This window comes from Coffea arabica, chromosome 3c (genome assembly GCF_036785885.1).
Source record: "Coffea arabica cultivar ET-39 chromosome 3c, Coffea Arabica ET-39 HiFi, whole genome shotgun sequence".
In the NCBI taxonomy this organism is placed as follows: domain Eukaryota; kingdom Viridiplantae; phylum Streptophyta; class Magnoliopsida; order Gentianales; family Rubiaceae; genus Coffea; species Coffea arabica.
This window is the reverse complement of record NC_092314.1, coordinates 29,274,766-29,299,947: the sequence shown is the minus strand read 5'-3', so window position 1 is coordinate 29,299,947 and position 25,182 is coordinate 29,274,766. Positions and strand designations below refer to the sequence as shown.

Below are 25,182 nucleotides of genomic sequence, written 5' to 3'. Positions count from 1 at the left end.
AGTGAAGAACTCAGACTCGGACGTCCGAAGAAGACAAGCCAGGAGTTATTTGACTACTGATCATGATCGGACGCTCAACACCTGTGTATCGGACGTCCGACAAGTATTGCTGCTCTTCGGACGAGTCACTCCGGACGCATCGGCCGTCTGAAGGAATTGAAGAAGAAAGTCCAAGTATGCATCCTACCCTCGGACGCATAAAAACCAAACATCGGACGTCCGACAGCACCAACGGCTAGTTGACTCTTCAGTTGCTTTCTACCCGTTGACAACATTAATTGAAGAACTTTTAGGCCTCCTATAAGAAGAACAAAGTCAACCACCTCAAGAGAACTTTGCACATCAAGCCTACATCAGATCGTGAGTGATTCAAGTGTTAGAATACTCAAAAGGAACATTTGTACTCTTTGCTTGTGCAATCTTCGTGTAGTTTTTCAAGTGTGACATAACTTCTTCAATAGTGTAGCATAGTGAGGGTTTGCGAGTGTTTGTAAAACTTCCTTGCTTGACCAAGTGTGGTTTGGGGCAAGAAGGAAGTGATCCCTTCCTTGTACACAAGAGATTGGTTGCAAGTTTGTTCAACTTGAAGTAACTTGGTATATAAAAGTGGTGTTCAAACCTCAGTTGTGTTTGAAGCCTGGTTTGTTTCTTTACTTTCATTTACTGTTGTTCTACATAAACTGTTCCTCTCTTCATCTCACAAATACTTGTGCTCTTGTGTTATCTTGTTCATTGGGTGGTCTTTGAGAAAAGAAAGGTAGACTGTGAAAAAGTGGCCGATATCTTAGCAGGTTTTTGAAAGCCTAATTCACCCCCCTCTTAGCTTATTTTCGATCCTTATAATTAGTATCAGAGCTTGGTCTCCTAGAGATTAAGCTCAAGCGGCTTGGAGTAAAATGATAACCAATCATGCCATGTTTGTTGAGGGACAATCGGTCACTAGGCCTCCCATGTTTACTGGTTCCAATTATGTTAGTTGGAAAGAAAGAATGATTATCTTCTTGCAATCCATTGATATTGAGCTATGATTTATTGTGAATGAAGGACCGCATGATGCTAACTTTCTTGATTCAGAAACAGGTGTGTTGCGGCCAAAAACAAGAGCTGAGATGAATGCTCAAGATAGAACCAATCTCACACTGAATGCCAAAGCTATGAATGTTCTCTATAGTGCCTTAGACACAAATGAGTCAATCAGAGTAAAAGGATGTAAATCTGCTAAAGAAATGTGGGATAAGTTAAGAAAAATACATGAGGGTAGTGACAACGTGAGAGAACAGAAAAAGTCCATTCTGGTCACTAAGTATGAATCTTTTAAGATGGAGGCTCATGAAAACATCAACAAAATGGAGTTGTAGAAAGAAAAAATAGAACTCTCCAGGAGGCTGCTAGAACCATGCTTAGTGAATGCAACTTACCAAAATATTTTTGGGCTGAAGCCATAAACACAGCCCGTTATACCATGAATAGAGTTCTTCTAAAACCAATTTTGAACAAAACCTCCTATGAGATCATGTATGACAAAAAGCCTGTTGTTGGTTACTTCAAAGTATTTAGTTGTAAATGTTTCATTTTGAATATCAAGGAACATCTTGAAAAGTTTGACAAGAAATCTGATGAGGGAATTTTCTTGGGTTATTGTGAAAACAAAAGAGGTTTCAGAGTTTATAATCGTAGAACATTGATTATAGAGGAGGCTATACACATTACTTTTGATGAATCTAATGGTGATATCTCTATGAGTTGTGGTGAAGATGATGATACAGGTGTTCAAGAAGAACTGAAGAAGCTAGCAATCAATGATCATGACTCTGCCTCACCAGAAACTGATTCAAAGGATACTGATGCTCAGGTCAGTCCAGCTGAAGAAGTGAACAATAGAGATACTACTACTCCTAATGATCTTCCAAGAGCCTGGAAATTTGCTCATAATCATCCCAGGGAGCTTATAATTGGTGATCCTTCTAAAAAGGTCAGGACTCGTTCCTCTAGACACCTAGTAGATAATCTTGCTTTTGTATCACATATTGAACCTAAAAATGTTATTGATGCATTGAATGATGAGCACTGGATTTTAGCTATGGAAGAAGAGTTAATCCAATTTGAGAGAAACAAAGTTTGGACCCTGGTTGCCAGACCACTAGGCCATCCTATCATTGGCACAAAATGGGTTTTTAGAAACAAAATGAATGATAGAGGGGAGATTGTTAGAAATAAGGCTAGACTGGTGGCTAAGGGATACACTCAAGAAGAGAGAATAGACTTTGATGATTCTTTTGCACATGTGGCCAGGCTGGAATCCATAAGAATGCTTTTAGCATTTGCATGTTTCAAGAATTTTAAATTATTTCAAATGGATGTTAAGAGTGCTTTCTTAAATGGATTTATAGATCAAGAAGTCTATATTGACCAACCTCCTGGTTTTGAAAATGAATCTTATCCAGATCACGTGTTTAAACTCTCAAAAGCTTTATATGGATTAAAGCAAGCTCCTAGAGTATGGTATGAACATCTGAGTGGATTTTTGATTGAAAATGGTTTTAAAAGAGGCATTGTAGACACTACACTTTTTACAAAACAAAGCTCACGAGATCTTTTGATTGTGCAAATATATGTGGATGATATCATATTTGGTGCTACTAATGAAAAATTGTGCAAGGACTTTTCCATCATCATGCAAAAAGAATTTGAAATGAGCTTGATGGGAGAACTGAACTTCTTCCTTGGACTCCAAGTGATTCAAACCCAAGATGGAACATTTATAAATCAAACAAAATACACCAAGAAGTTGCTGAAAAGATTCAGAATGGAGGATTCAAAACCTGTTGGAACACCTATGTGCACATCTACCAAACTTGATAAAGATGAAGAAGGTACAAAAGTTGAGGAAAAGAAGTACAGAGGTATGATTGGGAGTTTACTTTATTTAACTGCTAGTAGGCCTGACATCATGTTTGCTGTGTGCTTATGTGCTCGATTTCAATCCTGTCCAAAGGAATCACACTTGAATGCGGTAAAAAGAATCTTAAGATATCTTAAAGGAACCTTAAATTTTGGTTTGTGGTATCCAAAATGTCATGAACTTCCTTTGTGTGGATTCTCTGATGCTGACTTTGGTGGTTGTAAAATAGATAGAAAAAGTACTACTGGCATATGCAACTTTCTTGGAAATTGCTTGGTCTCTTGGTTTAGTAAAAAACAAAATGCTATCTCATTGTCCACTACTGAAGCTGAATATGTTGCTGCTGGTGCTTGCTGTGCTCAATTGTTATGGATGAAAAACACATTGAATGACTATGGTTTAATATATGAATGTGTACCCATGTACTGTGACAACACTAGTGCAATTAATCTAACAAAAAATCCCATTCAACACTGTAGGACTAAGCATATTGATATAAAGCATCATTTCATTCGTGATCTTGTCTCTAAGGGGGTAATCCATGTTGAGTTTGTTTGTTCTAAAGAACAGATAGCCGATATCCTCACAAAAGTTCTTCCACTAGATCAATTTGTGTCCTTGAGAACAAAATTGGGCGTGTCAGAAAAGATATTCTAAGTCTTATTTCTAGTCAATCTTTATCGGACGTCCGATAAATTAGAACGGACGTCCGACAGTGTTTTTCGTCCAAATCCAGAAAAAATCCTAGTTCGGACGGTTGTGTCGGATGCTTCACTTCGTTCGGATGTTCGACACTCAAAAATTGAGTCTTATAAGGCAGTTACCCATTCTTCTCAGTTCATTTTTTTTTAAAAAAGTCTCGGACGCAACCTTTCAGTTTCCTCTAATATTTGAAATTCAAATTCCTCTGTCCTCAAACCAATTTCCGAGAAATTGAACCAACCAACTCAATTACACTTCTATTGCGCATTAATCACTCATAAAAATCACTGCCAACCCCAACTACCACAAAACTCCCAATTTACATACGAAATCCTAACTTCCCATAACTCCCTCCTTGCGGCTTCTCAGTACACATTAGTTGGTTCTTACTGCACTCTTTCTTTGTACACCACATTCTTTATCCAAAATCATATCCATACTGCATCATGGTTAGAATCAGAGGAGGATCTACTAGTGCCGGACGATCCTTTAGGCTTAGGGATGAAGACATTGAAATTTTGGAACCACCTCCTGTGGCACCCAAAAAGAAGATTGCAACCCGTGGTGGTAAGGTGAAGGAAACCGCCCAAAGAAAACTGAATATTCCAACTGCTGAATCATCTGATGAGCAGTTGGAAGGACAGAACTCTGAAGAAAACATTGTTGGTGGAAATGAGGAAGCAGAATAGACTGTCCAAGGTGATAAAGCTGTCATAAAGTCCTCTGCTAAAAGAAAGAGGTCTGTAAAGAGGAAGAGCACTCCTCAATTCAAGAAAAAGCAGTCTGCTGATCCCTCTGATGATCAACAGAATGAAGGAAACACTACTGGGAGTCAGAAAACTCCTGAACCCTCTACCAGGAAGTCTCCAAGGACAAGAACTGAGGCTCAAAATATAGAGGCATCTGCCACACAAACCTCAAATAGGAAACGTTTTGGAAAGGATCCTGTGTCTCAGCCAGTAGAAGAACCCACTCCTCTTCCAAAATTTATTGATGATGAACCAGAGACAGATTTGAGTTAGTCTCTCAAAAAGGGTTCATCACCCAAAGGCTCATCCTTCCCTATGAATTTCATAAGCTTGATCTTGAACCTGTTATCAAACTATTTGAATTCCAGAAATGGACTCATATTCTGACCATTCCTAATGCCTTTTACCCTGACATGCTGTATCAATTCTTTGCTAATCTTAGAAAGGGTAAATCACACACTGAACTCATTTCTAGGGTCAATTCTGTAGACATCATGTTAACTCCTGACATTGTGAATTTCATTCTGAAAACCAGTATTGAACCGAGTTTCAAAGGAAAAATTGCAAATTTCTTTTCATATGAGGAATTTCCTTCTACCTACCATCATTTTTACAATGCTAAACTCATGACCTATTTTCAAACCACATTCAACACTCCTGCTGAGGCAAGACTGGATGATCTTAGTCCTCAGAACCTGATCATCTTCACCATCATTTTAAATTTGTTGGTGCCAACTGATAGCCATAGAACAGATGCAAACAAAATGGAACTCTATCTGTTCTACTGCTTTGTTGAAAAAATCCGCATTAACTTTGGATTTGTAATGTGCAAGTTTTTGCTCAAAATTAGCACTGACAGCCGTAGGAAGCTCTCTTATGGCAAATTTCTGACCCCTATCTTTGCCTATTTTGAAATTCCTTTTTCTGGAAAATCTCCCAAAGACAGTGCTTCATCAGTTTTCTCAAAAGCTTACTTTGAACGAAAAAACTTAAAATTTTTTGAAAGCCATTGGTGCTATAAGGAAACTGTTGCTGAGTCTAGAAGGAAAAATTTTCATGAAACCCCTGTCACTGCTAGGACTCCTCGTGATCAGTCAGACTTTGTCTCTCCTTTCACCATTCATCCTAGGAAGTCTGCTAGCAGGTCCTTTGCATCCAATTCTGAAGTCATTTCCTTGCTTGAAGACCTCAAACAGCATGTCTTGCTTATTGAAGAAGGTCTCATGATGACCATGATCTCTGACCAAAAATCCTCCATTGAAAAAAGAAACCTTCTTGTCCCTCCAATACCTGAGAGCAATGTAAATGAGCCTAGAACTGAGCCCACAGGACCAACTACTGGTACTGAGACTACACCAGCTTCCAGTTCTCAGCCCAAGGATAAAGGCAAGGCTCCAGCAACTGAGAAATCAGATGAAGATAGTGATGAAGAAACTGAGGAAGAAGAGGATCCTGGACAGTATCGTCTGGCCAGGAGAAGGCTTGGATCATCTAAAATCACCATCTAGGCACTATTAGGTCACTACACCTTTATCTAGGACTATAGTTCATCTTTTGCATTGCACTTTTGTATTAAGTGCTGAATACCTGGTCTGTACAACTGGATATTTTTTTTACTGTTTATGAATGCTATAACTAAGTATTTTGTTATGAATGTTTTGAATGGGTGTTATGATTGGTTATGTGTTTGTGCAATCTGCTGATTGAATGAATGTTTCTGATTGATATCTGCTAAATGATTGATTCTAAACTGTGCTGTACATTGTAAATGTGTATACTGATATTGTTTCGGATGGGATGCATTGCTGGTACCAAAACTGATATTAAATCTTGTGATGACAAAAAGGGGGAGAATTGGAATTAGATTTGGTTTAACACTGATGGTGTAGAGTAACTAGTTAGGGGGAGTCAGTCTCAGGGGGAGTTGAGTTGGATCAGCACTGATGATGTGGATTGCGTTTCTTCCTGTATACTACTCATGCACTTTGTTAGGGGGAGCTACTCATGCACTTCGTTAGGGGGAGCTGTTATATTTTGCTCTATCCAATTGTTTTGTCATCATCAAAAAGGGGGAGATTGTTTATCTCAACTCATACCTTTTGATGATTACAAAACAAATGAATGTTTCTAATACCTTTTGTAGAGATCCTTTTCAGAAATGAACCAAACAGGTTTGTGGATTTAAAGCAAAAAAAAAAAGATCAAAAAGAATGAAGACAGCTGAGGATGATGTCGGACGCACAAAAGGAGAGTATCGGACGTCTGACATTCTTTGAGTTTCTTCGGACGAGTGAAGAACTCAGACTCGGACGTCCGAAGAAGACAAGCCAGGAGTTATTTGACTACTGATCATGATCGGACGCTCAACACCTGTGTATCGGACGTCCGACAAGTATTGCTGCTCTTCGGACGAGTCACTCCGGACGCATCGGCCGTCCGAAGGAATTGAAAAAGAAAGTCCAAGTATGCATCCTACCCTTGGACGCATAAAAACCAAACATCGGACGTCCGACAGCACCAACGGCTAGTTGACTCTTCAGTTGCCTTCTACCCGTTGACAGCATTAATTGAAGAACTTTCAGGCCTCCTATAAGAAGAGCAAAGTCAACCACCTCAAGAGAACTTTGCACATCAAGCCTACATCAGATCGTGAGTGATTCAAGTGTTAGAATACTCAAAAGGAACATTTGTACTCTTTACTTGTGCAATTTTCGTGTAGTTTTTCAAGTGTGACATAGCTTCTTCAATAGTGTAGCATAGTGAGGGTTTGCGAGTGTTTGTAAAACTTCCTTGCTTGACCAAATGTGGTTTGGGGCAAGAAGGAAGTGATCCCTTCCTTGTACACAAGAGATTGGTTGCAAGTTTGTTCAACTTGAAGTAACTTGGTATATAAAAGTGGTGTTCAAACCTCAGTTGTGTTTGAAGCCTGGTTTGTTTCTTTACTTTCATTTACTGCTGTTCTACATAAACTGTTTCTCTCTACATCTCACGAATACTTGTGCTCTTGTGTTATCTTGTTCATTGGGTGGTCTTTGAGAAAAGAAAGGTAGACTGTGAAAAAGTGGCCTATATCTTAGCAGGTTTTTGAAAGCCTAAATCACCCCCCTCTTAGGTTGTCTTCGATCCTTACACTTACTTAACACAGTTCGGAGGTGGAGGGCAAACCAGCAACCAAAATTGACCTTAGTCCGAGTAACCATGCACCAAATGAAAAAGAACTCGGGTTTGGTCAAAGTATCTGAACTATCCTTTCTACCAGAGAAACTGTAAGCCATAAATCTATGTAAATAACAGTAGGCGGGACCTTTAAGAAAAGATGTCTTAGACTGGCTGGGGTCATAGTTGTGTCGGTCAACCAACAAATCTCTCCAATAACCAATGTTATGAGAGAAAAATGGCTCCGTGTACTCGTACGGACTGTGCATATATTCCTCACTCTGGGAGTAGGGAATATCAATGAACCCAAGGGCCAAATTAAATTCAGTGATAGGTTGGGTGAACTCTCTACCCATTAACCTAAACCGCACTATCCCCGGAGTAGTAACAGAGAATTCGTCGAGGATATTAAACTCAAAAAGTAGCACAGAATTCCCACGTCCGTTCAGTAAAAGCAGGTAGAATGATAGCAGCATAACGGGTCCAACCTATGTTAGCTAAATGCTTCGTGACCTCATCCCTCAGATTTAGGAGATCAAGTGTAGGGCCGTGGATATATTGACAAGGAATTATCTTCATTGTGCAAGTCGAGGCGTACCGCTCCTTGTCGGCAGTCCCAGTGAAGGTCAAATGACCGTCAAAATGGGCCGGAAAGGAAATATGAACCTTCCTATTCCGCCCAAGGTGGGTCCGGGGTCCTTCCTGACCAGTCGTTGGGGCAGGTCTACCCAAGGGGACCGTAGGTTGTGGGGTGGAGGTGGAAGGTTTGTTCTTGCCTTTGTTCTTTGGTTTGGTCATTGGATATCAGTGAACAGGGTGAAGGCAAGGGAATGGTGTGCACAAGAGATCAACAGATAGCCAACAAAGTAAATGATTTCCAGTCACAGACAAGTGCAGAAACAGACAATAACCTCACCCCAAAAACTAATTGCACCTGTAAACAGCAAAATTTTTCCCAAATACTACCAATTCAACCCCAAAATTAATTAGTTAGATAAACACAGCAAAACTCCCCCAAAAACTAATTAAACGGGTAACCAGAGTAAAAACTTCCCTCAAATATCACTGGTTGAGCGCAAAATATAACAAATAGTTAACAGTTAACCACAGATATATCACAGCACCCAAACAAGCATAAAATTTCTATCCTCAGCTAGCAAATCAAAAATCTGGCATCAGCTAATTAAAAACTAGTAATCTGGCCTCAGCTAATTAATGACAGAAAAATAAAGAAAGAAATCACCGGAGGGGAGAACAGGCAGTGAGTAGAAGCAGAGAGCAGGACGGTACAGAGGTGGAGGAAAATACTGTGCGTGTGTCGCACGCGCTAGGGCAGGCTTGCACTGGGGGCTGCAGAGCTCGCCTGGGCTGGAGAATGGCACGCACGCAGAGGCTGCTCGTGCCTGGAACTTGCGCGCAGGGGTCGTGCTGGTGCTAGGCTTGTGCGCCACTGCTGGCGCTCATGCGGAGAAGGTGCGCGCCGCCGCTGCCACTCGCTGTCCTGGTCGCGCGCAGACTGGCAAGCCCGCTATGCTAGTGATCGCGCGCCTCTGCTGTGCGTGCTACAATACGAAGTTGCATGCGGGTTGGGGCTCGCGCGCGAGCAGCTGGCCTGCAATTGCTGTTGGCCTGCGCGCGGATGGCGGGCTGGTGCTGCTTGGCTCGTGCGAGCTGAGCTGCGCTGGTGTGCACGCGGCATTGCTGGGCAGGAGGGGGAGGCGCTTCTCGTAAGGGCTGGTGGGAGCTCGCCTGGACTGTGTGAGCTGGATGGAGTGCGCGGTGGAGGGAGGTGGCGACTGGCGAGCTGTGGTGGCGGTGTGGCGCGACGGCGGACGAAGGCGGCGGTCAGCAATGGGGTGCAGCCAAGAGTGGGAGAAGAAAGAAAAGAAAGAAAAAGAAAGAAAGAAAGAAGAAGGAAGAAAAGAAGAAGTAGGGCTACGGGGGCCCTTTCCCAATTTTTTCCCAAGGGCATTTTCGTCTTTTTATAACCCCCCTTTTTTTTGGTTTTTTTCAAGAGTGAACAAAGAACCCTTGTCTTAGGCGTGAGCACTCCTAACTGCCCTCTAGTCTTCTGACCATCCGTCTAAAATTTTTGATCATTTAGCGTGATCACCTAGCGTGGGCACGCCTAACTACGGTAGAGTCTTCTGACCGCGAACGAAAAATTTCTTCCCTTAAACGTGACCACCTGGTATGGGCATGCTTAACTGCTATAGAGTCTTCTAACCGTTGCCTTCCAACTCTTTTCCTTAGACATGACCACTTAGCGTGGGCACGTCTAACTGCCAACTTCCTGCCACCAAACAACAAACTACTAAATGATACTAATACTTAACTAAAACTTAAAAAATGTACGAAAACTAAAATAAACAGTCTTGGATTGCCTTCCAAGTAGCGCCTTCTTTAACATCTTTGGCTAGATATTGCCGAAACCCTCAAGCAAGATAAAGTGGATCCTAGAGATGTACAACTTCTACTTCTTCAACAGAGAATCCTTCATAATAAGGTTTGAGACGATGGCTATTCACCACGAACTTCTTTTCCATTTTTAAACTTTGGATCTCCACTGCACCATAATGAAACACATTAGAAACAAAAAATGGACCAATCCAACGAGAACGTAACTTACCAGGAAAGAGTTTAAGCCTTGAGTGATATAAGAGGACTTTTTGTCCCACTACAAAAGATTTCCTTGAGACTTGCTGATCATGAAAGATTTTACTCTTTTCTTTGTAGATCGTGGCATTTTCATATGCTTCATTCTTAATTTCCTCCAATTCTTGTAGCTGCAATTTCCTTTGACGCTTCTTCCAGGTCCATGTTGCATTGCTTCATTGCCCAGACGCCTTGTGTTCGAACTCCATGGGAAGATGACAAGCCTTACCAAAGACTAGTCTGTACGGTGACATCCCAATTGGCGTCATATACGCGGTTCTGTATGCCCATAGTACGTCTTCTAACTTTGAAATCCAATCCTTCCTATCTGGGCGCACCATCTTCTCCAAGATTGATTTGATCTCCCTGTTTGACACTTCAGCTTGCCCATTTGTCTGCGAGTGATACGGTGCGGATACCTTGTGGAGCACGCCGTATTTTTGGAACAGGGCAGTGATAGTCTTATTACAAAAATGTGTCCCCCTATCACTTACCACAGCTCTTGGCATTCCAAAGCAGACAAAAATATTAGATTTTAAGAATTCTGCAACCACTCTAGAATCGTTAGTATGGGTGGCTTTGGCTTCCACCCATTTACAGATATAATCAACCCCAAGTAAAATGTATAGGAAACCAAAAAATGAGGGAAAAGGACCCATAAAATCTATCCTCCAAACATAAAAAATTTTCACAAACAACATGGGGGTTTGAAGCATTTGGTCCTTACGAAAAATATTTCCCACCCTCTGACACCTATCACAGGATTTGCAAAATAAGTATGTATCTTTAAAAAGGGTGGGCCAGTCACTCTCCAACACTTTGCGAGCTGATTGCTTGGGGCCAAAATGCCCTCCACAAGCAAACGAATGACAAAAATTTAAAATGAAATGGAAATCACCTGCACTTACACACCTTCTTAGCATTTGATCCGAACATTGTCTCCATAAGTAGGGGTCGTCCCAAATGTAGTATTTACCATCACTCTTTAACTTATCTCTCCTGGCTTTCGGCCAACCTGCGGGCAATTGATTAGTCACTAAGAAATTTACCATATCAGCATACCAGGGTGCAGACGAATCAACGGCCAGTAGTTGTTCCTCTGGAAACGCCTCTCTCAATGGTTGCTCCTCCTTATGTGCAAGTAAGCGACTCAAGTGATCAGCAACTAGGTTCTCTGCCCCACTTTTATCTTTAATCTCCAAGTTGAACTCTTGAAGGAGCAGGATCCATCTGATGAATCTTGGTTTAGCATCATTTTTTGTCATCAAGTACCTTAAGGTTGCATGATCAGAGAAAACTGTTACTTTTGTACCTAACAAATAAGGTCTAAATTTTTCTATTGCAAAAACCATATCTAGTAATTCTTTCTCTGTTGTAGAGTAGTTGAGCTGAGCTCCATTCAACGCCTTTGATGCATAGTAGATTGCATGTGCCGCCCTGCTGACTCTTTGCCCCAACATAGCTCCCACGGCGTAGTCACTCGCGTCACACATAATTTCGAATATGAGGCTCCAGTTTGGAGGTTGGATAATGGGTGGCGATGTCAATGACTCCTTTAATCTGTCAAATGCTCCCTTGCATTCCTCGGTGAAGTCAAATGCTATATCCTTCTGCAACAGTTTGAACAGAGGCGCTTCAATTTTGGAGAAATCTTTGATAAATCTCCTGTAGAACCCTGCATGACCCAAAAAGGAACGCACTTCCCGTACACTTATGAGATAAGGTAAAGCAGAAATAATATCGACCTTTGCTTTATCTACTTCTATTCCCTTAGCCGACACTACATGGCCTAAGACAATACCATGCTCCACCGTGAAATGACATTTTTTCCAATTTAGAACTAAATTTGTCTCTATGCATCTTTTCAAAATCAAGGCTAAGTTATCAAAGCATTCATCAAAACTATCCCCATACACACTAAAATCATCCATGAACACCTCAATAATCTTTTTTACATATTCGGACAAGATACTCACCATGTACCTTTGAAAAGTCGTTGGAGCATTGCAGAGGCCGAAAAGCATTCTCCGGTAGCCAAAAGTACCAAAGGGACAGGTGAATGTAGTTTTCTCCTGGTTTTTCAGTGCTATCGCGATTAGGAAATAACCTGAAAAACCATCAAGGAAACAGTAATAGCTAACCTCTCTATCATCTGATCAATAAAAGGGAGAGCGAAGTGATCCTTCTTTGCCACAGCATTCAAACGCCGGTGATCAATACACTAACACCATTCTGTGGGTTTTCTCACCGGAACCATCTCGCCCTCTTAGTTCTCTTTTACGGTTACTCCCGCCTTTTTCGGGACTACTTGCACTGGGCTCACCCAAGAATTATCTGAGATGGCAAAGATGATTCCCATTTTCAGGAGTTTAAGTATTTCCTTCTTTACCACTTCTATCATTAGTGGGTTCAATCTCCGTTGCGCTTGTCTTACCGGTTTTTCATCATCCTCAAGTAAGATCCGATGCGTGCATAAGGAGGGGCTAATTCCCTTGATGTTTGCTATGCTCCCCCCAATCGCCTTCTTATGATCCCGAAGGAGACGAATAAGGCTGTCTTCTTGCCTTGATGACAAGTGAGCATATATGATGACTGGTAGCGTCTTATTGTCTCCGAGAAATACATACTTCAAGTGCTTTGGGAAAGGCTTGAGCTCCAACTCAGGTGCCTGCACAATAGAAGGCAACAATTTCGCCAGAATTTCTGGTACAAAGAGAGAAGTAAACTCATACCTTGGAGAAATTGGTGGGAACGAATGCAATGCTTCAACTGCATGGTATAACTAATCACTTATTTCTACATCAAAAGTTGCTCCCAACTCAAGATGTCTGCCCAATGCCACTGCCAGTGCATCCTCCCTATTCAATTCAAATGTGTCCTATACAAGGGGTTCAATAACACTCAGAGCAAAAACATAGTTAGCCTCATCCGGGTATTTCATCGCATCAAAGATATTGAAATTTACAATTTCACCATCAAACTCCATCGACAAAGTATTCTCATTCACATCTATTTTTGTCTTAACACTGCTTAAAAATGGCCTACCTAGGAAAATAGGTAACGGGTTTAATGCTTTCTCATATCCCATAGCTAGGACATAAAAATCTGTTGGGAAAACTAACTCATTTACCTGTACCAAGACGTCTTCGACTAACCCCTCTGGATAAGCATTGGTATGGTCTGCTAGTTGGATTATAATGCCCGTGCCTTTAAATGGCCCAAGATTAAGAAACGCATAAATAGTTTTAGGCATTACATTTATTGATACCCCTAAGTCCAACATCGCTTTTCTAATTAGGGTACCCTCTATTTTGCAGGGAATTGTGAACATACCTGGATCTCCGCACTTTGGTGGGAGTTTCCTTTAAAGCATAGCTGACACATTTTCTCCCACCGTCACTCTTTCATCACCCCTTAACATTTTTTTATGGGTGCACAAATCTTTAAAAAATTTGGCGTGCTTAGGTATCTGCTTGATTGCATCCATTAAGAGGATGTTAATCTCCACTTTCCGGAACACATCCAAAAGTTCTTTTTCCTTCTCTACCTTCGTTGCCTTTTCCAACCTGCAAGAAAAGGGAGGTAAGTTAGATTTAATAAGGGGTGGAGGAGTGAATAGTGCCTTAGGATCCTCGCGAATGCATCATTCCTCTTCAATTTCTTTTTCTATCTCCTTCTCACTTTTGCTTTTCGAATTTTTCACTTTAGGTCCCTTGAGTTCCTTGTCACTCCTCAGTGTCGTGGCACTTACATTCCTGGGATTTACCTCGGGTTGGGATGGCAATTTTTCGTGAGCGTGGGACTCCAGACGATTGATGGTAGTTGCCATTTGGCTTATTCGAGCCTCCATATCTTTCATGTCTGATTTGGTCTCCTGCTGGAACTGAGCCATATTCGAGGTTAATAATCTGGTCTCTTGCTGGAGCTGTCTAGTCTCTTGCTGGATCTGGGCGGTAGTCGTAGCCAGACTCTTGACAATATCCTCCAGAGAACTTCCTGCCTTGGAGGATGCAGGTGGTTTTAGTTGCCATGGTTGCTGAAACCCTGGTGGACGATTTGGGAATGAATTTTGTGGCCTGTTCCCATAACTGAGATTGGGATGGTCTCTCCAATCGGGGTTGTATGTGTTGGAGTAGGGGTCATACTGCCTGCGGGGCGCGAGCACACCTCCGGCCATGTTTACCTGTTCCGTCCCGTCCTCTTGCAAAAGGGGGCACATGTCCGTGCAGTGGTCCATACTCGTGTAGATTCCACATACTTTCACTCGCGGTGTGTTTTCCATGGCTAATTGCCTAACAGCAGACGTCAACTCTGACAGTTGCTGCTGAATGGATGAGGTCTCTACCTCGTTAACCTTACGAGTGGGGTTACTCTCACGGTAGCCAAACTACTGAGAGTTCTTTGCCATGGCTTCAATAAGCTCCCACGCTTCCTTCGGTGTCTTGTTCGCCAGGACTCCTCCATTCGCAGTGTCAATGATACTCCTGTCAGTTGACTAGAGCCCTTCATAGAAGTAATGGATCAACAGTTGTTCACTAATTTAATGCTGCGGGCATCTAGTGCACAACTTGTTGAATCTTTCCCAATAGTCGTACAAGGACTCCTCAAAATACTGCTTGATACTGCATATTTCCTTTCTCAAACTCGTAGCCCGGGATACGGGGAAGAATTTTTCTAAGAATTTCTTTTTCAATTGTGCCCATGTGGTGATACTACTTGCACGTAGATAGTATAGCCAATCCTTCGCTACATCCTTGAGAGAGAAGGGGAAGACTCTAAGTCTAATTTGCTCCTCGGCGACCCCAGGAGATTTCATGCTAGAGCAAACCATTTCGAACTCCTTGACGTGTTTGTGGGGCTCTTCACTAGAGAGACCATGGAACGAGGGTAGGAGATGAATCAACCCCGACTTCAGCTCAAAAGCGGTATTCTCAGCCAAAGTGAGGAATGTGATACACAAAGGCTAGTGAGTCAACTCCGGGGCAGCCAACTCCCTTAATATTTGGGTGTTGGCCATGCTAAATTTGTCTTCTACTGACTCATTTACAGTAGATAAGTGTCATTCTTTCCATCCCTTGGTCTCTTGCCTTCGCCTACGCACTGCCTTCTCAACTTCAAGATCGTATATCAATTTACTTGTGCGAGAAGAACGGGACATAAACTAGCAAAAATACCAAGAAAAAGAAAAAAAACTGAACTAAAAAAGAAATAAATATTTCAAACGCCAGTTCCCGGGCAACAGTGCCAAAAATTGACAGGTGTCGAGCCTGTGCAATATTAATAAATAAAACCTAACTGCCACCTAAAACAGTAAATAATCAATTCTAGTACTAGAGCAGGGAGTTTAGGTGTGCAATGGGTTACTTGATTCACCCTGTTCCCGAAGAGTTTGCTTAGTCCAATATACCTGAATTAATTATTTAACTGAATTCACTAACTAGTAGACAGTGGTAAGCAGGGTCATTTCCTCAGAGACTGGAGAGAAATTTATTTCTTTTCAAGTCAAGATTAATGGGGGATTTTGGGATTAGATGCCAATTAAACAAATTAAATGCAGAAAATAATTAATTAAAAGAAATAATTAAGAGAAACTCTAGCCAAGGGTACACTTCAGAAATGGTTCATGCACTAATCATCGATTCATAGATAATTCCAACATTTATTAATAGATTGGTTATAATTGTCATGCACGCGATAAACAACCAACCCTTCCTTAATTTATCGATAGCTAAGGTACGACCGTTAGATATTTCCCTAACCTAAAAACAACCCTAGGTACGACCGTAGGATTTAATTTCTAACTTGCAGTAATAATTAGAAATGCCCAATCCTAACTAACAAATATGCTATAAGAGTTTGTTTAAGCTAGATTGTATGTTCCCCTGACATAAACCCAATTACGTCAGTTGCTACTAAGACAGAGATAACGAACAATTACGGATTCAGTTACCCCTATTTAGCAAAATAGCCTATATGAACAATTAATTATTGCGCACTAACCAATCGTACATGAGGCTATAGCAATTAAAAACAGGGAACATAAGAATATCAATAAATGAAGAAAATAATTAAAACGGTTTAGATCTCACAGTAATAGTTGAACCAATTCATCAGTTGCTCCCTTGACTAGAATTAGGGGTTTAGTTCCCCATAATTTGATGACAAGCCGCGCATGTGGAGTTTGGAAAAGTTTTCAGATCAATTTTTCCCTGCTTCGGTCAACACCAAGAGAAAGCGCAAGGAATTTTTTATTGCTTCCAATTTTCCTCTAAAGCATACTAATACGATGGTCTGATGTTGTCTCCCAATTTCGGTCAAAACTGAGTAAAGAGCAAATCCAAAGAGTCCACAATGGCGGCTGCGCTTTGCTTTCTTTGTTTCTTCACAAAAGAAACATACGAGAGATTGCTGTCAATTGCTTGATTTCTACAATTCACTCGAGAATAGCAATGGCTCCAAGTCAACGAAAGATGGAAAACAAATACAAAGTCAATCATGGAGGCTTTTGTCTCCTACTCCCTTAAAAAGCTACGGGCAACCCCTAATTCAAAAACAACAAGGACAAAAAAAAAAAAAAACCTAAGCCCAGACGAAAGATTAATTCCGTCAAACAAAGAGCAAATCCAAAGAGTCCACAATGGCGGCTGCGCTTTGCTTTCTTTGTTTCCTCACAAAAGAAACAGACGAGAGATTGCTTTCAATTGCTTGATTTCTACAATTCACTCGAGAATAGCAATGGCTCCAAGTCAACGAAAGATGGAAAACAAATACAAAGTCAATCATGGAGGCTTTTGTCTCCTACTCCCTTAAAAAGCTACGGGCAACCCCCGATTCAAAAACAACAAGGACAAAAAAAAAAAACCTAAGCCCAGACGAAAGATTAATTCCGTCAAACAAAGAGCAAATCCAAAGAGTCCACAATGGCGGCTGCGCTTTGCTTTCTTTGTGCCGCGCCCCATTTTTTGATAAATAAATAAATAGTTTAAAAATGTATTTTTTGATTCAATTTGTGATTTGAAAAATGAATTGTGATTTAAAAGGAAAATGGGTCTAAATGGGGGTTTTGAGAGTGCGACGATTTGACCCAAAAATTATGGTTTAAAAAGGGTTTTTGAAATAAAAAACGGAGTCGCCACTTGGTAATGAGTTAAGGTGTACCAAGTCACCTAAAAAATGTATTTTTAAAGAACAATAGGAAAAGGTAGTGAGAAACCCTTTTTAAACGACTCCTAGTCTATGTAAACCAAAGAAAAAGGTTCGGGAGTCACATTTGACAAAGGGGAAGGCAAGGATAAAATCCAAGGCACCCCTTTGACCTAGCCAAGGCTAGTTGCATGATTTAATCAAAGTTTTTCTTGTTTTAACCAAAGAATTTATTACATTTGGATGCACTACATGAATGCAAAAGAAAGAAAAAATGTAAACCTAAATTCTAAAATGTCTCTTGTAAGGTTTTTGGTCCCAACCACATGAATTGTGGCAGCCAATAAAGGAAAACCTTATAGAGGTCGATTAATGCAAATGATGGCTAAAGTGCAAGTGTGCATGTGTATAAAAGGTGCACGTGTGAAATTGTAAAAAATCCAAGTGTTTGTGTGCAAGTGTATGAAATATAGTGATAAGTGCATGTAGGTGTAATTAAGTGCAATTTTGTGAAGTAGAAATCAAAATGAACAATAAGGAAAGGAAAAGTGATGAGGAAATGTGAATTGAAAAAATGAGTAAGTGATAAATGAGAATGAATGAACCTAAAGGAATGCATCAGGTCGGGTATGGGAATGACTCCTAACTTTTTCGACTTCGATTTTTCCTTTGATTAGAAAGCAAAACTAGCGTGCTAAGGCTATCGAGTAGCCACACTCGCTCGTTTCCCTTATCGGAGGGGATTTTCACGCAAATGAACCCTAACTAGCATGAGATGCAAGTCCTAAAGTGAAGGGGAAGGGGTTTGAGGAACATACCAAATGATAAACTAAGGAAAAATGCGTGATATGTGGTGATCATGCACTTAATGAAAAAGGAAAAAAGAACCTATTGGGTCTAGCATTGGACTAGCCCATCCTATGAATTCCGACTAGCGTTGGACTAGTGGAAACGATAAAAGAAGCCACAACTAGCGTTGGACTAGTGTGGTGACGTACATTCATCCATTTCATTCATCCACACTATAAAAAGCGAGTAGGCATGCGAATCACTTATAAACACGTAGCACATAACACTTAGCATGCTTGACTAGATGCAAAATCCTAATAAAGCATTTAACATATAACACATAGGCATGCAACCATTACATTTGCTAACTAAAACAAAAGGGAAAGGGAAAATGGACCAAATTACTTACTACGCCCTATCTATTACAAGCCAAGAGGTGTACACATACCCCATTAATAAAAATCAAAAGTAAATGAAATAAATGAAAGGAAATAAGGAGAGGCTAGGAAAGCAAGTAGACATGCAAATTTCAATTAGCACATTAGTTCACATAGGAGAGAAACAAAAAAGGTAAAAGAGATTATACCTCCCCGTTGGTGATACTAAGGAAGTAAACAAACTCAACTTGGCTAGAATCACCCAAGAAAAGACTAACTTAGGCTAAAATCACCAAAAACAAAAGATTAATGCACCAATTTAGTGATAAGATATAAACTAAACAATTTGAATCCACCAAAACATCAAACTTTCCCTCAATTGCAACTCAATGAAGTCAAAACTACTTAAAGACCAAGGCAAAATGCATGATCATCCAATCCACAAGCATAACATCTACTAAAGACCCAAAAGCAAGTACTACTCAATCAATTGAACACAAAAAGTTCCCCAAGTAAATAACAAGATCCAAACATTATGGAATTTCGAAGGTCCAAGAATGAACAAAGGTCCATGAATGGTTTGAACATGCATTTTGAAAACTCAATAGCAACCATTAATCAATCAAATAAAACCAATTGAGAAATTTAAAAACTTCAAAAGTCCCAAAAACAATGAAAGGCCAAATGATGACTCAAAATACACCCAACTTAGGACCTAATTGTAAAGAAATGAGAACATGCTTGGGCTTTTGTGGAACGTGGAGAAGCTTGAGGGATTAAATTGATTAAGTATTCGAATTACTTGGGCCATAGTGAGCCAAAGGGAAATTTGAGGGGTCAAAGTGCAATTTTTGGAAACACTTTCCATGCAGATTCATGCAACAAACGTAAACAATGCATTCTGCAAACAAGCATTTCGGCCAAAGCTTTCTGCAGCCAAACCATTAATGCAGCTTCCATTTTCGGCAAACATATGTCAACCTTAACACTAACTTGATCAAAATCCTTTCAAACAACATCCAAAATATGACAAAAAAAAAAAACAAATTCAACGTTCAATCAAACCAAAGCATAGAGGAAAAATCATGCAAATGCCATGCAAAGCTACGGAAGCATTGTCTCCTGCCATTCTTAAATACTTATGATCTGAGATGTGAGCAAGAAAACATACTAATCTTCTAACATAATCACCCAAAAAATCAACCAATTCGTTTAGTTTCATGAACATATATTTTGGAATGAGAACATGCATACACGAGGACCTGAAGCCCTTTTACTTTCTGCGAATTTTTGCTACAAGTATCATACACAATCACCACAGTCTCAGCAAACCAAATGCATATAACAACTTTGAAACTACTTCAAACTAAAACATGGCTGAACATTCCTTAACAAAGCAGATAGTTTGGAAGAAATTCATGCAAAGTAACACAAGACTGGACATTTTTTAAACTAAACAGCCGTGGCCATGGTAGTTCAGAAGAAAAACAGCAAAAGAAGGAAAATGCGGTATGGCCAAAAGACAAAACTGCTGCAGAATTTCTGGTGTGAACCTTGCGGCTCATCTCATGTGGTTGGGTCCGTATAAAAGCTCTAACAACCTGTTATCTCATCAGCCCCAAACCACAACTCTCAACTAAGTAACAAATCACCTGGTGATTACAGTCCAAATGCCCAGAAAACTTGGGAAAATATCATGCAAAAATTCTGAGAAAGAAAACAGAAGCTGGTTTGGCAAAAAGATGGCTAATTTCAGCAAAGCATTCTAACATGATTCAAACACATTAGTGCCCAAACAAGCATACCCCACATTCCTCATCCAGTTCACCTCAACCAACACTCCAACCTCTCGAACATACAAACCCAACCAGCAAAGAATGATGACCGAAACTTGTATGAACTATTTCAGGAAAGAAAACAGTAAAAGAATGCAGAATTTGGAACCAGAAATTCCAACCCATTTGCAAACCAATCCAAGCCCATGTTATCTAAACCTTTCGTTACTAAAACTCATTATCAACGTCCCAAACACATAGAAGAAACCACAACCATGGGAGCATTATGAATCCAAACATAACGAAAGTCATAAAGCCAAAAGCTTTCTTACAGTTTTCCTGGTTTTGTTCATTCAGACATGTGAAAAGTCAGAGCTCACGGATTCATCATATATCCTCACAGCTAAACACAAACCCACCCCAATCAGATTTCACAAGCGGGGCTCACATGGAGGACGAAAGCAAGTATAAAAACCGAAACTTTCTGCATTCTAGCATGACTCAACAACTCATAAACACACTCCAAAGTAGAAGGCTGTTACCTTTGGGTTTCGTTTTTCCGGCTGATGCTTGATGCGACCAAAAGAGGAGGTCTTTGTTCTCCTTCTTTTCCGGCAACTAGCTTCTCTGGCTTTCCTCCGCCGCTGCCTCCTGGTTCTCTGCTTTTCCTTAGCCGAAGTCTTTCCCTCAGTCCTCCTTTTCCTTTTCCCTTTGCCCTGTTATTTCTTACTCTCCGCCGTTACCCCCTAGCTCTCCCCCAAACTCTCCGTAGACTTTCTCTTTTTTTTTTTTTTTTTTTACTCCCCGTTGTTCCCTCGTACTCACATCTCTTTCTTTCTCTCTCTGATTTCAGCCGCCAGTCTTGAAGCTCTCTCTCAATCTCTTGTTTTTCTTCTCTGGTTTCTCTTGGTCAAACCCCACGCCGCCCCTTCTTTCTCTGTTTTTCTCTTTTGCCGTTCGTTCGTCCCCTTTTTTCTCTCTTGCGGCTGCCTTCTCTCTTACTATTTATATCAGACGTCCAACCCTAAATCCTCAACCACTCTTCTATATTTGCAGCCAAGGAGCCGCCTGAAGCCCTTCTTTTGCAAGCTGCGACAAAACGCAGCTTGCATACCGCGTTTTCCTTTTTTTTTTTTTTTTTAAACAACTTAACAAAATAAGATAACTAATTAATAATAAAGAACTAATGAAGAAAAAATTAAATACAATGAGCGGAAATAAGCATAAAAGGATAAAATGAAATGCTAATTTTCTTTTCTTTTTCTTTTCTTTCAAAATAAATAAACAAAATGCCAACAGATCGAATTTAAAAGAAATGAACGTATTTTTGTGAACCATTTTCTTCTCTTCTTTTTTTTTTCTTTTTTTTCTTTTTTTTTCATTTTCATTCTCATTTTTTCCATTTTTTCCAAGAAAACATTGAATTTAAATCAAAATAATTAAAACATATTTTTTGCTTTTCTTTTCTTTTCGAGAAATTCTATGCTAAAAACTTAAAAATAAAAATAATAACACAAAAAACTAAAAAAAACTAAAAACTAAAAAGTGAATAAAACGAGCACAGACTAAAAAATAAATAGTAAATGAAATTACACCAAAATTTGGTGTCTACACTTTGTTTCCTCACAAAAGAAACATACGAGAGATTGCTTTCAATTGCTTGATTTCTACAATTCACTCGAGAATAGCAATGGCTCCAAGTCAACGAAAGATGGAAAACAAATACAAAGTCAATCATGGAGGCTTTTGTCTCCTACTCCCTTAAAAAGCTACGGGCAACCCCCAATTCAAAAACAACAAGGACAAAAAAAAAAAACCTAAGCCGAGACGAAAGATTAATTCTGTTAAACAAGTAGGCCCCCGAAAATAGAGGAAAAGATTTCCCCTTGTCCGAAACTGGCCTTCCAAAAAAAAATAAACAAGACTCTCTCAATAAAAATAAAATAAAATCTATTACAATTTTAATTTCTTCAGCTCCCCAAGCGGACCCACTGCTTGAAGTGCCTTACATACGACGAATCTTCTGAATTTCAATTGTAAGCACTTTTCAGCATCCATTCCTGCAATTAGCACCAAAATCATATATGAGTAGAATCCACCCAATTAATGGAAATATTTAGTCAAATAAACGTGCATTAATGCCCAAAATACCCCACTAAAATGCACCCTATCATTGGGCTTACACATTGTTTGGACATCTGGTTTAGTTCAAGAAAACTATGAGATGTGGTTATCTTTTCTCCCAAAAGTTGGTTGACAAGATACTTTAAAACTACAAGTTGCCTGTTTTGGGCATACTGAATAGAATGTTTGCTATTCATAGTATGTACCAAAGAAAAAATATATGAGGGAGAAGGGTGGTATTAGGGAGGAGGAAGAAGAGAGAGAAAGGGAGGATGGTAGGAATGGTGGTGGTTGGGATAGAGGGGATGGCAGTAAGAGGTGGTGGAGAGGGAAGGGGAGAAGAAGGAAGAAAGAAAAAGGAAAATTGAAAAAATGAATTAAAAATAAAATTAAAATGGTTTTGTGAATGAATAAAAAAGAACAAATTACGTTTTTGAATAAAAAAGGGAAGAGAATATAAAGTATAAAATAAAATTATAATATTGTTAATAAAGAAGGATAAGACCTGCTACCGGTAAAGTAGCAGGTTAGAAATGAACTTTTCACTTTAGATAGAAACATAAAAGGGTTATTTTTAGGGAGAGGGCATATCACGGTAGCTTGCTATCGAGGCTCTTGAGCATTGCCTTTGTGACAGCCCCACCTTCCCTTAGGACGTACCCCAAAAGTTAGCAAACTGCTTGCCCCACTCTTGTCAGAACTAACTAATCCAAAAGTGTCACCAGTACTAAAACGTACAACATTACTTCAAAACATTACAAACCAAAACTATATATATAATTCAAGGTTAAAGTACAAGTCAAAGGATTCAACTTATACAAATACATATAAGGTTTACTAATACAGAGGAGCTTAAACAAAAATGTCTAAAGTCTAGAGCTAGCTCAACTCTTCTCAAACTCACATACCCAAGACTTCGCCCTTGTAAGGAAAACAAAGTTGATAGAGTGAGTTTTCACCCAATGTGGTGCCACAGGTCATGCAGTCGAAATCGCATAGTTAGCACTTTAATTTGTCAAATATAAGCATCAAGTGAAGGAATAAATAAACACCATAACCAATACAGAGCAGTTCAAATAAAAGGATACAGATGGCTCTCAAGAACCAAATTTTCCAGTCGCAATAGCTTGATCAACCTCATTGACATTCCGTCAACGTTTAGTAAAGCAAAAACATGGACTGTAGATCTCCACTTTACACTAGTTTCCATCCACCAAACATACCCCTTACCAGACCCGAACACCAAACAGAAATAGTGGTGGTAATACTCGAGTATACCAAATATCAGAAGGATTCAGTATTCAGTGAATTAGTGATAGTTTCCTCATGGTTCGTCAATCTATCTCGAACAAACCCTTGCTGGTTCGATTTGATTAACTACCAATGAGGTTTGAGCTCAAATTTCACAGTTAGGTCGTCGGATATTAGGCTCCAAACGACATCAATTTCATGCACAAGTAACAAATTTCAATTGAATAGTAGATCGGTCAAATAGTCAAGTGGAAGCGAGTGTGATAAAGTACATACCCGTCCCGTCCAGGATAAGCTAAAGCCACAATCATTCAAATCATGAATTCCAATCACAAGTAAAATATTTAAGCAACAAGTCATGCGAGTGGTACACTTACCAGTTCAAGCAAAGTAACGTCAAAAGTTCGTCCCCTGGTTATGCCCTTGATCACCAACAAACCCTAAGAACAATCAAGATAAAAGTATTATGGTTCAACCATCCAAATCTTAGGTGAACCAAAGAAAATCCAAGTAACTATTAGGGCAAATATTCAAATATGGTTTTGGAGTGAAAAGAGAGCACTTGGACTTAATGAACATCAGTAACCAAGGATTTCCTCATTTTAATTCATGGTTGGAAATTTTCAGCAGCAAAATAGTGAAGAAAACAACCAACCTCGAACTTAAAGTGGAACAAATGCAACTAGAAAGCATGCTAGAGGAAACCATTACTTTTCTTCTTATTTTACACATAATTTTATCAAAATTTCAGCTTATATGTGAGAATCCGAAATTTTCTTATTTTCTAGACATTATGTTATTTATTTGCACACATTTTCTATATTTTCTTTATTATGTAAAATTTCTAAATAATTTTTATGAGTAAATATAGTTTTTAAATCATTTTTCTAGTATAAGTTAGTTCATGAGATATTAGGAGTGTATATTGGACGTGAGACCCACTAGTGCGTTAAGTGCGATAAATTCAGCCAATTAGGTTAAGTTTTGCATAAAAAGATTAAATTACTAGATTTTAGGAGATAATTAGAGGTTACCTAGATGGATTAACCTTAGAGAGACAAGAAGATAGGTTTGAACTTAAAAGGTGTTAGGTGTCACGACATGGTTGGATGTGGACTTTGACCACTATTCCCTAACTTTACTAAACATCAATTTTGACCCAAAAATAATCTTCATTTGCACCTTCCTGGCCGAGCTTCTTGAGAGGAAAGAAGAGAGAGACCTTCAACTCATTTCTTCTATTTTCTTGCACACAACTTGTGATTCAACCACTAAAATTTCAAATTACTCGCTAAAAATCCTTGGCTAGGTGGGATTAAAGAAGGTAGTGGAGTGGTTTTAGAAGAGGAGGTTCTAAGTTTCTATCTTTCTTGAGTTTATAAGGTGAGTTGCTAAGAAATTTTCTCTTTGTTCTTAATAAGGGCAGATTAGTGGTTTTATTGGCTAAATATGCTATTTTGTGGAAGATTTCATGATTTTAAGTAGAGTTTGATAAATTTCTGATTTATTAGTGATTTTTCTGATTTGATATGATAATTGTTGGTTGGACATGGAATGAT

General features: G+C 39.6%; 1 protein-coding gene across 1 annotated transcript; it reads right to left on the bottom strand.

Annotated features, from left to right (window-relative positions):
* Positions 1-10,340: 10,340 nt before the first annotated feature.
* LOC113735782 (uncharacterized) lies at positions 10,341-14,995 on the bottom strand. Its single transcript, XM_027262768.2, has 9 exons — positions 14,760-14,995; positions 14,556-14,648; positions 13,916-14,456; positions 13,712-13,730; positions 13,130-13,371; positions 12,965-13,042; positions 12,488-12,832; positions 11,180-12,236; positions 10,341-10,747 (listed from the first exon to the last, which is right to left on the bottom strand). The coding sequence occupies exons 1-9, from the start codon at positions 14,993-14,995 to the stop codon at positions 10,341-10,343; spliced, it is 3,018 nt and encodes a 1,005-aa protein (XP_027118569.2).
* Between the last annotated feature and the right edge of the window lie 10,187 nt (positions 14,996-25,182).

Excerpts from the sequence above, each read along its gene's own strand:
- LOC113735782 (XM_027262768.2), bottom strand. The coding sequence starts at position 14,995 with ATGGTTTGCTCTAGCATGAAATCTCCTGGGGTCGCCGAGGAGCAAATT. Across the intron at positions 12,237-12,487 it reads CCATCTCAGATAATTCTTGG|GAGAAAACTACATTCACCTG; the intron begins GTGAGCCCAGTG and ends CTGAAAAACCAG. Across the intron at positions 10,748-11,179 it reads GACTAATCAATTGCCCGCAG|CCAAAGCCACCCATACTAAC; the intron begins GTTGGCCGAAAG and ends AATGGGTGGAAG.